We start from the raw sequence: 14,674 nt of genomic DNA, 5'->3' as shown, positions 1-14,674 counted from the left end.
CCCAGGAAGAGTAGCTGCTGCCTTGGCAGGAACTAATGGGGATCCATAATAAACCCCAGGAAGAGTAGCTGCTGCCTTGGCAGGAACTAATGGGGATCCATAATAAACCCCAGGAAGAGTGGCTGCTGCCTTGGCAGGAACTAATGGGGATCCATAATAAACCCCAGGAAGAGTAGCTGCTGCCTTGGCAGGAACTAATGGGGATCCATAATAAACCCCAGGAAGAGTAGCTGCTGCCTTGGCAGGAACTAATGGGGATCCATAATAAACCCCAGGAAGAGTAGCTGCTGCCTTGGCAGGAACTAATGTGGATCCATAATAAACCCCAGGAAGAGTAGCTGCTGCCTTGGCAGGATCTAATGGGGATCCATAATAAACCCCAGGAAGAGTAGCTGCTGCCTTGACAGGAACTAATTGGGATCCATAATAAACCCCAGGAAGAGTAGCTGCTGCCTTGACAGGAACTAATTGGGATCCATAATAAACCCCAGGAAGAGTAGCTGCTGCCTTGGCAGGAACTAATGGGGATCCATAATAAACCCCAGGAGGAGTAGCTGCTGCCTTGGCAGGAACTAATGGGGATCCTTAATAAACCCCAGGAAGAGTAGCTGCTGCCTTGGCAGGAACTAATGGGGATCCATAATAAACCCCAGGAAGAGTAGCTGCTGCCTTGGCAGGAACTAATGGGGATCCATAATAAACCCCAGGAAGAGTAGCTGCTGCCTTGGCAGGAACTAATGTGGATCCATAATAAACCCCAGGAAGAGTAGCTGCTGCCTTGGCAGGATCTAATGGGGATCCATAATAAACCCCAGGAAGAGTAGCTGCTGCCTTGACAGGAACTAATTGGGATCCATAATAAACCCCAGGAAGAGTAGCTGCTGCCTTGGCAGGAACTAATGCGGATCCATAATAAACCCCAGGAAGAGTAGCTGCTGCCTTGGCAGGAACTAATGCGGATCCATAATAAACCCCAGGAAGAGTAGCTGCTGCCTTGGCAGGAACTAATGGGGATCCATAATAAACCCCAGGAAGAGTAGCTGCTGCCTTGGCAGGAACTAATGGGGATCCATAATAAACCCCAGGAAGAGTAGCTGCTGGCTTGGCAGGAACTATTGGGGATCCATAATAAACCCCAGGAAGAGTAGCTGCTGCCTTGGCAGGAACTAATGGGGATCCATAATAAACCCCAGGAAGAGTAGCTGCTGCCTTGGCAGGAACTAATGAGGATCAATAATAAACCCCAGGAAGAGTAGCTGCTGCCTTGGCAGGAACTAATGGGGATCCATAATAAACCCCAGGAAGAGTAGCTGCTGCCTTGGCAGGAACCAATGGGGAACCATAATAAACCCCAGGAAGAGTAGCTGCTGCCTTGGCAGGAACTAATGAGGATCAATAATAAACCCCAGGAAGAGTAGCTGCTGCCTTGGCAGGAACTATTGGGGATCCATAATAAACCCCAGGAAGAGTAGCTGCTGCCTTGGCAGGAACTAATGAGGATCCATAATAAATACTAATGTAAATCGTGCCTCAGGACAATAATAAACAGACAATGCTGTAACTATGTTTGCAGTGTGTAGTTCCCGTTAGAACGTCGCCATCTGTTTCACATGTGATCAGCCTTTTTAAACTAATACCAGCAGGATACGTACAGACTCTCTTTTATTGGTCACGATATACAGAACAGAACACAGAGTAATCTGCAACACTGTTGCTCGGCCGGACTTCCTGTGTTTGGTATAGTTGATGGGCCAATAAGAGTCTGTAGTTTTAGAGTGGGTGGAGCACTACTAGGGCTGCCCAGTGTCGTATAGACTATGGGCCCCGGTCAGCTGTCGTGCACTACGTAGGGCCCCGGTCAACTGTCGTGCACTACGTAGAGCCCCGGTCAACTGTCGTGCACTACGTAGAGCCCCGGTCAATTGTCGTGCACTACGTAGGGCCCCGGTCAACTGTCGTGCACTACGCAGAGCCCCGATCAACTGTAGTGCACTACGTAGGGCCCCGGTCAACTGTAGTGCACTACGTAGGGCTCCGGTCAACTGTCATTCACTACGTAGGGCTCCGGTCAACTGTAGTGCACTACGTAGGGCCCCGGTCAACTGTCATTCACTACGTAGGGCTCCGGTCAACTGTAGTGCACTACGTAGGGCCCCGGTCAACTGTAGTGCACTACGTAGGGCCCCGGTCAACTGTAGTGCACTACGTAGGGCCCCGGTCAACTGTCATTCACTACGTAGGGCCCCGGTCAACTGTCGTGCACTACCTAGGGCCCAGGTCAACTGTCGTGCACTACGTAGGGCCCCGGTCAACTGTCGTGCACTACGTAGGGCCCCGGTCAACTGTCGTGCACTACGTAGGGCCCCGGTCAACTGTAGTGCGCTACGTAGGGCTCCGGTCAACTGTCATTCACTACGTAGGGCTCCGGTCAACTGTAGTGCACTACGTAGGGCCCCGGTCAACTGTCATTCACTACGTAGGGCTCCGGTCAACTGTAGTGCACTACGTAGGGTCCCGGTCAACTGTAGTGCACTACGTAGGGCCCCGGTCAACTGTAGTGCACTACGTAGGGCCCCGGTCAACTGTCATTCACTACGTAGGGCCCCGGTCAACTGTCGTGCACTACCTAGGGCCCAGGTCAACTGTCGTGCACTACGTAGGGCCCCGGTCAACTGTAGTGCGCTACGTAGGGCTCCGGTCAACTGTCATGCACTACGTAGGGCCCCGGTCAACTGTAGTGCACTACGTAGGGCCCCGGTGAACTGTCGTGCGCTACGTAGGGGCCCGGTCAACTGTCGTGCACTACGTAGGGCCCCGGTCAACTGTAGTGCGCTACGCAGAGCCCCGGTCAACTGTAGTGCGCTACGTAGGGCCCCGGTCAACTGTAGTGCGCTACGTAGGGCCCCGGTCAACTGTAGTGCGCTACGTAGGGCTCCGGTCAACTGTTATTCACTACGTAGGGCTCCGGTCAACTGTAGTGCACTACGTAGGGGCCCGGTCAACTGTCGTGCACTACGTAGGGCTCCGGTCAACTGTAGTGCACTACGTAGGGCTCCGGTCAACTGTTATTCACTACGTAGGGCTCCGGTCAACTGTAGTGCACTACGTAGGGGCCCGGTCAACTGTCGTGCGCTACGTAGGGGCCCGGTCAACTGTCGTGCACTACGTAGGGTCCCGGTCAACTGTAGTGCACTACGTAGGGCCCCGGTCAACTGTCGTGCACTACGTAGGGGCCCGGTCAACTGTCATGCACTACGTAGGGCCCCGGTCAACTGTAGTGCACTACGTAGGGCCCAGGTCAACTGTTATTCACTACGTAGGGCTCCGGTCAACTGTAGTGCACTACGTAGGGCCCAGGTCAACTGTCGTGCACTACGTAGGGCTCCGGTCAACTGTAGTGCACTACGTAGGGCCCCGGTCAACTGTAGTGCACTACGTAGGAATTGGGAGCAGTTTGGGATGCTGACTCAGTGGATTTTCTGATTCCTTGATAAGACTAGAAGTTTCCTCAAGCTGTTTTTGGTGTGTAGTACTGTACTGCAGTCGAAGTGTGATGAAATCCCTCCGTGGTAAAGTGTGATGACATCCCTCTGTGGTAAAGTGTGATGAAATCCCTCCGTGGTAAAGTGTGATGAAATCCCTCTGTGGTAAAGTGTGATGAAATCCCTCCGTGGTAAAGTGTGATGACATCCCTCCGTGGTAAAGTGTGATGAAATCCCTCCGTGGTAAAGTGTGATGAAATCCCTCCGTGGTAAAGTGTGATGACATCCCTCCGTGGTAAAGTGTGATGAAATCCCTCCGTGGTAAAGTGTGATGAAATCCCTCCGTGGTAAAGTGTGATGAAATCCCTCCGTGGTAAAGTGTGATGACATCCCTCCGTGGTAAAGTGTGATGAAATCCCTCCGTGGTAAAGTGTGATGAAATCCCTCCGTGGTAAAGTGTGATGAAATCCCTCCGTGGTAAAGTGTGATGAAATCCCTCCCGTGGTAAAGTGTGATGAAATCCCTCCGTGGTAAAGTGTGATGAAATCCCTCCGTGGTAAAGTGTGATGAAATCCCTCCGTGGTAAGTGTGATGAAATCCCTCCGTGGTAAAGTGTGATGAAATCCCTCCGTGGTAAAGTGTGATGAAATCCCTCCGTGGTAAAGTGTGATGAAATCCCTCCGTGGTAAAGTGTGATGAAATCCCTCCGTGGTAAAGTGTGATGAAATCCCTCCGTGGTAAAGTGTGATGAAATCCCTCCGTGGTAAAGTGTGATGAAATCCCTCCGTGGTAAAGTGTGATGAAATCCCTCCGTGGTAAAGTGTGATGAAATCCCTCCGTGGTAAAGTGTGATGAAATCCCTCCGTGGTAAAGTGTGATGATATCCCTCCGTGGTAAAGTGTGATGAAATCCCTCCGCGGTAAAGTGTGATGAAATCCCTCCGCGGTAAAGTGTGATGATATCCCTCCGTGGTAAAGTGTGATGATATCCCTCCGTGGTAAAGTGTGATGAAATCCCTCCGTGGTAAAGTGTGATGAAATCCCTCCGTGGTAAAGTGTGATGAAATCCCTCCGTGGTAAAGTGTGATGAAATCCCTCCGCTGTAAAGTGTGATGATATCCCTCCGCGGTAAAGTGTGATGATATCCCTCCGTGGTAAAGTGTGATGAAATCCCTCCGTGGTAAAGTGTGATGAAATCCCTCCGCGGTAAAGTGTGATGATATCGTGACCCCATCCATGTGAAAACAATGATGCTGTTTTCAACTCTCTAGAGACAGCAGGAGCGGTAGAGATACTCTTAATGATTGGCTATGAAAAGCCAACTGAAATTTACTCCTGAGGTGCTGACTTGCTGCACCCTCGACAACTACTGTGATTATTATTATCTGACCCTGCTGGTCATTTATGAACATTTGAACATCTTGGCCATGTTCTGTTATAATCTCCACCCGGCACAGCCAGAAGAGGACTGGCCACCCCTCATAGCCTGGTTCCTCTCTAGGTTTCTTCCTAGGTTTTGGCCTTTCTAGGGAGTTTTTCCTAGCCACCGTGCTTCTACACCTGCATTGCTTGCTGTTTGGGGGTTTAGGCTGGGTTTCTGTACAGCACTTTGAGATATCAGCTCATGTAAGAAGGGCTTTATAAATACATTTGATTTTGATTTGATTGATGTAATTAACAACCAATATTACCTTTTTTAATTTGGGGCTATGTCTGTCAATAGAAAAACATTCTAACAGTATTTCTGATTGTCTTCTCAACTCACCGTCACATACTGTTAATGTGGAGCTGTGACAGTCACATGTTATGTGGAGCTGACAGTCACATACTGTTAATGTGGAGCTGCTGACCAGTCACCTACTGTTAATGTGGAGCTGTGACAGTCACATACTGTTAATGTGGAGCTGTGACAGTCAATTGTAAATGAGTCTGACATAATGCCTCTTATCTGTCCACCACTAATGATATGGGTGTGGCTTGATGCAAGTCGCGTTCGGAGCTTCTCAAAGTCAGGGGATGTGGTCGACAGTGTAAGCACCTCATCTCCTATCACATCCAAACCTGGATCGATATGTGTTTTTAATGCAGCAGAGAGCACTGAATCAGCGTACCGCGAGTCTTAATGCTTGGAGAGAGACGGCACAGTATTCCCCTTGTTACACGGGAACCAAAACTCCTCCGTAGTGACCCGTGAGCATTCGGTCACATGACAGCTCGATCAGCTGTTTCGACTTCACTTTACCAGCATGTCAACTGAGCCGGGATCACAGTCAAATGGATGTCGTTGATTCGATCACTCATCTGTACAGTTTGTTTAGTATTTCCCCCTTTTGTTTCAGTTTCCCAAACATGTCTGTTACACGGAAAGTCAACAAAGTCTGTTGTTTTAACATCGACTGCAAAAAGGACGACAGTTACTTTCTCAATTCGAAAAAAAATCTTTCCGACACTCCCCGTCGATAACCACCAAGCCTCGGTGTGAAGTAGAACCTTGTCCTGCTCTGATCCCATGTCTCCACATAGTTTAGAGAACGGGCGTGGCGCTATGTAGTCGAAGTTACCTGCTGCATATCTCAAGAGATCTGCGCTCAGCTCTTTTGCCGCCAGTTGCTCTCGGTGTATCCATTATAGCTCAGTGGGTGTGTCATACAATGTTGTCCATATGGCAGAGGGAGGCACGTGCATAACTAGAGTGTAGAGGCCTGCCTGCTGTCCCTTGATAGATGGAGTCCCATCTGTGCAATAGATGGAGGCTGGCAATTTGATCCCATGTTTTTCATCAATATGTCAAACAATCAATCTATCAATCTATCAATCTATCAATCTATCAATCTATCAATCAATCTATCAATCTATCAATCTAAATTTATTTCTAACATATTCTTTACATAAACAAACATTACCGAGTGCTTTAAACTTCAGTAACACGGCCTACAACCCCAAATTACAAGCAGAAACACAGTGGCCCAGATGTCTGAAGTTAGGAGCTACATTCAGCCATTAGTCCATGATGTCTGAAATATCTCCCTTTCTCTCTCTCTCTCAATTCAATTCAATTCAATTCAAGGGGCTTTATTGGCATGGGAAACATGTGTTAACATTGCCAAAGCAAGTGAGGTAGATATTATACAAAAGTGAAATAAACAATACAAATTAACATTAACATTAAATTAACATTAACATTAAAATTAACATAATCTCTCTCTTGCTTCCTCTCTTCTCTCTCTCATCGTCACCTGTTACAGGCAAACCGAGTAACGGTGAGTGCCCTACGTCTGGTCCTATCTCGACCCATCAAGGGTCCCAGGGAGCTGGTCCTGGACCTGGAGATGGTAACCGTTAACAACGTCATCAACTTCAGAGGCAGCAGTATCATACGGCTCACGATATACGTGTCTGAGCATCCTTACTGAGGCCCCTGACCTTTAACCCCTGACCTCTGACCAATCACTACGTCCGGTCCAACTCTCACAAGCCCGAAGTATACCTTCCTAGATTCCTTTACTCTCCAAATCTACCGTCTTCCAGCAGGCAGCTCCACTCCGCTTCACTCCCGTTCTATGGATGATGGGGTCTCTTCCACCACAACTATTGTCTCAATAAACTCTGTTGTTATAGGAGACGGGGGGGGGGGGGCACCTTCCTCTCCATTTCACCACCTCCCCTCCCCACTCTTACATCCACATCAGACTGTTACTGGACTGTACATTATGGTGCCTAACAGACTAAGGACGTATCCACACAGAAGGATATTTATGTTGTATTGTAAAGGCTGTGTGACTCTCTCTCTCTCTCTCTCTCTCTTTCTCTCTCTCTCTTTCTCTCTCTCTCTCTCTCTCTCTCTCTGTCTCTCTCTCTCTCTTTCTCTCTCCTCCTCTCCTCTCTCTCTTCTCTCTCTCTCTCTCTCTCTCATCTCTCCCTCTCTCTCTCCTGTCTCTCTCTTTCTTTCTCTCCTCTCCTGTCTCTCCTCTCTCTCTCTGTCTCTCTCTCCTGTCTCTCTCTCTCTCTCTCTCTGTCTCTCTCTCTCTCTCTCTCTCTCTGTCTCTCTCTCTCTCTCTCTCTCTCTGTCCTCTCTCTCTCTCTCTCTGTCTCTCTCTCTCTCTCTCTCTGTCCTCTGTCTCTCTCTCTCTCTCTCTCTCTCTCTCTCTCTCTCTCTCTCTTCTACTCTTTAAAAAATACAGATTTCCAATGACATTTACTATTAAGGTAATTGAAAGCTTGTCGGTCTAGGTTGTTTTACTGCTTACTTCTATTTGTGTTATTAATGAACTCACAGTTACCTTATGTCCTGTGAAGCGTTATATCCTTTAAATAAGCTGTGAAAGTGAGCTTTACAAATATGTGATACAATGAGTTAGTGATGCTTTTTGGGCTTTTTTTTGTGTGTGTGTGTGTGTCTGTCAACCATCTATAGACTAAGATATGTTAAAAAAAGGACCTTAAAACCTTGACAGTATGTTTTCTGCCTACCTGACTGAACTAGCCTGGTCCCGTGTCTGTTTGTGCTATCATTACATGGGAATGGCAAGGAGTGGAATGTTAGTCCAAAACAGACTGCTACCAGGCTATGACTGCACTTAGTTTCTGTCACTGTATGGTGAAAGAACAACACAAGAATGTCTTCTACTGTTGAAGGAGGGGGGGGGGGGGGGGGGGGGGGCGGCGCTCACCTCCTTCAGCTGGTGAAATGGACATTACTGTGTCCTGATCAAGCTACACACTTTTCATTTTTCATTTTAAGACAATCATTTTGTCATCGGTGCCCCCCTCAGATGCACAATGGATTTAACAAGATACATTACCATCGAATATTGTCTTTGTGTTTAATTTTGAAACGTTTGCCATGAACAAAACTCGTCCCCATAAAAAAAAATATATAAAATGGTGGTCAGTTTTGTATTTTGTGTTTTTATCTAAAAGTCTTTGGCAGATTTCATGAATTCCCTCTTCAGTAACAACCTGTAAGTTCTACAAGTGAGCCAAGTCAAATAAAACATTGTACGAGACCTGAACGCTATATCTGGTCAAAGTTATTCTTCTTATATTACAATGTCATGTGTATTTTGGAATAAGATGTTATAACACAAGGCGAGACCCAGATGCAGACACAGGAGGCAGATGGTTGGAGTCTTAGATGTTTATTAATCCAAAAAGGAAGTAGGCAAGAGAATGGTCGTGGACAGGCAAAAAGGTCAAAACCAGATCAGAGTCCAGGAGGTACAGAGTGACAGACAGGCTCGAGGTCAAGGCAGGCAGAAGGATCAGGCAGGCGGGTACAGAGTCCAGAAACAGGCAAGAGTCAAAACTGGGAGGACTAGAAAAAGGAGAATGCAAAAAACAGAAAAGCAAAAAGACAGGAGAACGGGCGGAAAAAAACACTGGTTGACTTGGACATACAAGACGAACTATCACACAGAGACAAGAAACACAGGGATAAATACACTGGTACAGAGAGACAGGAAACACAGGGATAAATACACTGGGACAGAGAGACAGGAAACACAGGGATAAATACACTGGTACAGAGAGACAGGAAACACAGGGATAAATACACTGGTACAGAGAGACAGGAAACACAGGGATAAATACACTGGGACAGAGAGACAGGAAACACAGGGATAAATACACTGGTACAGAGAGACAGGAAACACAGGGATAAATACACTAGTACAGAGAGACAGGAAACACAGGGATAAATACACTGGCACAGAGAGACAGGAAACACGGGGATAAGTACACTGGTACAGAGAGACAGGAAACACAGGGATAAATACACTAGTACAGAGAGACAGGAAACACAGGGATAAATACACTGGGGATAATAAGTGACACCTGGAGGGGGTGGAGACAATCACAAGGACAGGTGAAACAGATCAGGGTGTGACAAGAACTTTATTAAAGTGGTCAAATGAGATGATAAGCCTAATAAATGCACCATACATACAGTTGAAGTCGGAAGTTTACATACACTTAGGTTGGAGTCATTAAAACTCGTTTTTCAACCACTCCACAAATTTCTTGTTAACAAACTATACTGTAGTTTTGGCAAGTCGGTTAGGACATCTACTTTTTGCTTGACACAAGTCATTTTTCCAACAATTGTGTACATACAGATTATTTCACTTATAATTCACTGTATCACAATTCCAGTGCATCAGAAGTTTACATACACTAAGTTGACTGTGCCTTCAAACAGCTTGGAAAATTCAAAAAAATTATGTCATGGCTTTAGAAGCTTCTGATAGGCTTATTGACATCATTTGAGTCAATTGGAGGTGTACCTGTGGATGTATTTCAAGGCCTACCTTCAAACTCAGTGCCTCTTTGCTTGACATCATGGGAAAATCAAAAGAAATCAGCCAAGACCTCTGAAAAATATTTGTAGACCTCCACAAGTCTGGTTCATCCTTGGGAGCAATTTCCAAACGCCTGAAGGTACCACGTTCATCTATACAAACAATAGTACGCAAGTATAAACACCATGGGACCACGCAGCCGTCATACCACTCAGGAAGGAGACGCGTTCTGTCTCCTAGAGATTAACGTACTTTTGGTGCGAAAAGTGCAAATCAATCACAGAACAACAGCAAAGGACCTTGCGAATATGCTGGAGGAAACCGGTACAAGTATCTATATTCACAGTAAAACGAGTCCTATGTCGACATAACCTTAAAGGCTGCTCAGCAAGGAAGAAGCCACTGCTCCAAAGCCACCATAAAAATAGCCAGACTACGGTTTGCAACTGCACATGGGGACAAAGCTGGTACTCTTTGGAGAAATGTCCTCTGGTCTGATGAAACAAAAATAGAACTGTTTGGCCATAATGACCATCGTTATGTTTGGAGTTAAAAAGGGGAGGCTTGCAAGCCGAAGAACACCATCCCAACCGTGAAGGATGGGGGTGGCAGCATCATGTTGTGGGGATGCTTTGCTGCGGAAGGGACTGGTGCATGGGGAGGAAAAATTGTGTGGATATATTGAAGCAACATCTCAAGACATCAGTCAGGAAGTTAAAGCTTGGTCGCAAATGGTCTTCCAAATGGACAATGACCCCAAGCATACTTCCAAAGTTGTGGCAAAATGGCTTAAGGACAACAAAGTCAAGGCATTGGAGTGGCCATCACAAAGCCCTGACCTCAATCTTATAGAACATTTGTGGGCAGAACTGAAAAAGTGTGTGCGAGCAAGGAGGCCTACAAACCTGACTCAGTTACACCAGCTCTGTCAGGAGGAATGGGCCAAAATTCACCCAACTTATTGTGGGAAACTTGTGGAAGGCTACCCGAAACGTTTGACCCAAGTTAACTTCACTGCGCTACGGATCCCTTTTACGGGATCACTTTCCTAAACAACCGCTAGAATTGCAGGGCGCCAAATGCATAAATATTACTGAAAATATTTATAATCATGCAATCACAAGTGAAATATAACAAAACACCTTAGCTTGTTGTTAATCCATCTATCGTGTCAGATTTTGAAAATATGCTTTACAGCGAAAGAAATCTAAGCTTTTGTGAGTGTATCAATCAATGCTACAACAGCTAGCCCCAAATTAGCATGGTCACGAAAGTCAGAAAAGCAATCAAATTAATCGCTTACCTTTCATAATCTTCGGATGTTTGCACTCACGAGACTCCCAGTTACACAATAAATGTTATTTTTGTTCGATACATATTACTTTTTTAACAAAAAAACGACATTTGGGTTACGCGTTATGTTGAGAAAACTACAGCCTCGTTCCGGTCCTGAAAGGAATATGAAAATTCCCAAACGTATCAGATTAAAAAATATTAAAAAATATATTTATAGTCATGCAATCACAAGTGAAATATACCAAAACACAGCTTAGCTTGTTGTTAATCCACCTATCATGTCAGATTTTGAAAATATACTTTACAGCGAAAGAAATCCAAGCTTTTGTGAGTGTAGCAATCAATGCTAGAACAGTTAACCTTATATTAGCTTGGTTAGCTTGGTCACGACAGTCAGAAAAGCAATAAAATTAATCGCTTACCTTTGATAATCTTCGGATGTTTGCACTCACGAGACTCCCAGTTACACAACAAATGTTCTTTTTGTTCGATAAATATTAAAAACGCCATTTGGGTTGCGCATTATGTTCAGAAAACCAAAGCCTTGTTCCGTTCGACAAATTCCAAAAAGTGTCCGTAATGGTCGTAGAAACATGTCAAATGTTTTTTGTAATCAATCCTCAGGTTGTTTTTAACAAACATAATCAATAATATTTCAACCGGACCATAACCTATTCTTTAAGAGAGAAAATGTCACGGCTGTCATCTTCCTCTTCGTCTGAGGAGGAGTAAGGATCGGACCAAAGCGCAGCGTGGTAAGTGTTCATGATGATTTTAATTAAAGAAAGCACTGAACACTGAAACAAAACAAATAAACGATGACGTGAAATACAAATCCGAAACAGTACCGTGTGGCCCAAACACGGAAACAAACACCCACATCTCAAAAGTGAAACCCTGTCACGTTCCTGACCTTATTTCCTTTGTTTAGCTTTGTTTAGTTGGTCAGGACGTGAGCTGGGTGGGCATTCTATGTTATGTGTTTCTATGTTTAGGTTCATTGGTAATTAGCCTTATATGGTTCTCAATCAGGGACAGGTGTTTGACGTTTCCTCTGATTGAGAACCATATAAAGGTAAGCTGTTCACACCGTTTGTTTGTGGGTGATTCTGTAACGAATGTTCTCCTCCTCGTCTGAGGAGGAGCAAGGATCGGACCCAAAATGCAGCTGGTGATGAATACATGTTGATTTATTGAACAAGACAAACACGAAGCACACTTGAATAACTACAAAACAACAAAACGACGTAGACAGACCTGAACATGAAAACTTATAGAACACAAAGAACACACGAACAGGAACAGACTAAACAAACGAAACCGTCCCGTGTGGTAACAACACTGACACGGAAGACATTCACCCCCACCCACAAACAGTGTGAACAGCCTACCTTAATATGGTTCTCAATCAGAGGAAACGTAAAACACCTGCCCCTGATTGAGAACCATATCAGGCTAATTGACAAGAACCCAACATAGAAAACACATAACATAGAATGCCCACCCAGCTCACGTCCTGACCAACTAAACAAAGCTAAACAAAGGAAAATAAGGTCAGGAACGTGACAAACCCAGGCTACCTAAATATGGTTCTCAATCAGGGACAACAATAAACAGCTGCCTCTGATTGAGAACCATATCAGGCCAAACACAGAAATAGAAAATCATAGAAACACAAACATAGACTGCCCACCCCAACTCACGCCCTGACCATACTAAATAAAGACAAAACTAAGGAAATAAAGGTCAGAACGTGACAGTACCTCCCCCCCAAGGTGCGGACTCCGGCCGCAAAACCTGAACCTATAGGGGAGGGTCTGGGTGGGCATCTGGTGCTGGACGTGGACCCCACTCCACCATAGTTTTAGTCCGCTTCTGTGGTCTCCTAGGAACGGTGACCCTCCTAAATGACCCCACTGGACTGAGGGGCAGCTCCGGACTGAGGGGCAGCTCCGGACTGAGGGGCAGCTCCGGACTGAGGGGCAGCTCAGGACTGAGGGGTAGCTCAGGACTGAAAGGCAGCTCCGGACTGAAAGGCAGCTCCGGACTGAAAGGCAGCTCATGACTGAAGGGCAGCTCATGACTGAAGGGCAGCTCATGACTGATGGGTAGCTCATGACTGAGGGGTAGCTCATGACTGAGGGGTAGCTCATGACTGAGGGGTAGCTCAGGACTGAGGGGTAGCTCAGGACTGAAAGGCAGCTCATGACTGAAGGGCAGCTCCGGACTGAAGGGCAGCTCCGGACTGGCGGGCGGCTCTGGCAGCTGCTGACTGGCGGGCGGCTCTGGCGGCTCCTGACTGGCGGACGGCTCTGGCGGCTCCTGACTGACGGACGGCTCTAGCGGCTCCGGACACAAAGCAGGCTACCTAAATATGGTTCCCAATCAGGGACAACGATTGACAGCTGCCTCTGATTGAGAACCATATTTAGGTAGCTTGTTTTGTGTTGGGTTTTGTGGGTGGTTGTTTTCAGTCTTTGTGTGTCTGCACCAGATAGAACTGTTTCGGTTGTCACTTTTGTTGTTTTGTATTTTTGAGTGTTCACCTTTATTAAAGTAAGATGAACAATTACCACGCTGCGCATTGGTCCTCCGATCCTTCTAACTTATCCTCCTCAGACGAGGAAGACGACAGCCGTTACAGAAAAGGAAAATGGGGAGCCCCTCTCTCGCGTGCAGGAAACATTCAGAGGACACCTGACTACTTTTGAAACATCTCGCTAATTTTTCAAAATAAAAGCCTGAAACTATGTCTAAAGCCTGGTCACAGCCTGAGGAAGCCATTGGAAAATGAATATGGTTGATACCCCTTTAAATGGAGGATAGACAGGCCAGCAAACACAGATGTAAAAAATATATATATCACTTCCGGGTTAGATTTTCTCAGGTTTTCGCCTGCAGAATAAGTATTGTTATACTCACAGACAATATTTTGACAGTTTCGGAAACTTTGGAGTGTTTTCTATCCTAATCTGTAAATTATATGCATATTCTACGATCGGGGCCAGAGAAAATGTCCGTTTACCTTGGGAATGTTATTTTAAGAAAATAAAAAAATTCTGACCCCTACTGCTAAGAGGATTTATTAAACAATTTAAAGGCAATGCTACCAAATACTAATTGAGTGTATGTAAACTTCTGACCCACTGGGAATGTGATGAAAGATATAAAAGCTGAAATAAATCATTCTCTCTACTATTATTCTGACATTTCACATTCTTATTAAACTAAAGTGATCCTAACAGACCTAATGACAGGGAATTTTTACTCTGATTAAATGTCGGGAATTGTGGAAAACTGAGTTTAAATGTATTTGGCTAAGGTGTATGTAAACTTCCGACTTCAACTGTAACTAGAGAGATAAAGTTGAAGACTTTTGTGTGTTCTTTATTAAGGAAGCAATTGAGTCTTTTGCTTGTTTGTTCTCTTTGCTCAGAGAAGGAAGCTTGTGGTGTTTTTCCGAGAATGTCTTGTTGAATGGTATTCCCCTTGAGACAGAGTGTGTGTGAGAGAGAGAGAGAGTGCGTGCCAATACTGGTCAACCAGCACTATAAAAGACAGGCACTAGGACCCCACACTATTCTACGGTTCCAGAGGCGGT

The 14,674-nt window shown here is 45.7% G+C and overlaps 1 protein-coding gene across 1 annotated transcript in view; it reads left to right on the top strand.

Moving 5' to 3' along the window:
- Positions 1 to 7,337, top strand: part of LOC129811221 (fibulin-5-like) — a 79,942-nt gene extending 72,605 nt beyond the window's left edge. Inside the window, exon 11 of the mRNA XM_055862381.1 lies at positions 6,727 to 7,337. Within this exon, the coding sequence (XP_055718356.1) occupies positions 6,727 to 6,894 (168 nt within the window). The 3' untranslated portion in view covers positions 6,895 to 7,337. The remainder of the gene's footprint in view (positions 1 to 6,726) is intronic.
- The last annotated feature ends 7,337 nt before the right edge of the window (positions 7,338 to 14,674 follow it).

This window comes from Salvelinus fontinalis, chromosome 15 (genome assembly GCF_029448725.1).
Source record: "Salvelinus fontinalis isolate EN_2023a chromosome 15, ASM2944872v1, whole genome shotgun sequence".
In the NCBI taxonomy this organism is placed as follows: domain Eukaryota; kingdom Metazoa; phylum Chordata; class Actinopteri; order Salmoniformes; family Salmonidae; genus Salvelinus; species Salvelinus fontinalis.
The sequence above is the reverse complement of the archived record's forward strand: the minus strand, read 5'-3'. Positions and strand labels throughout refer to the sequence as shown.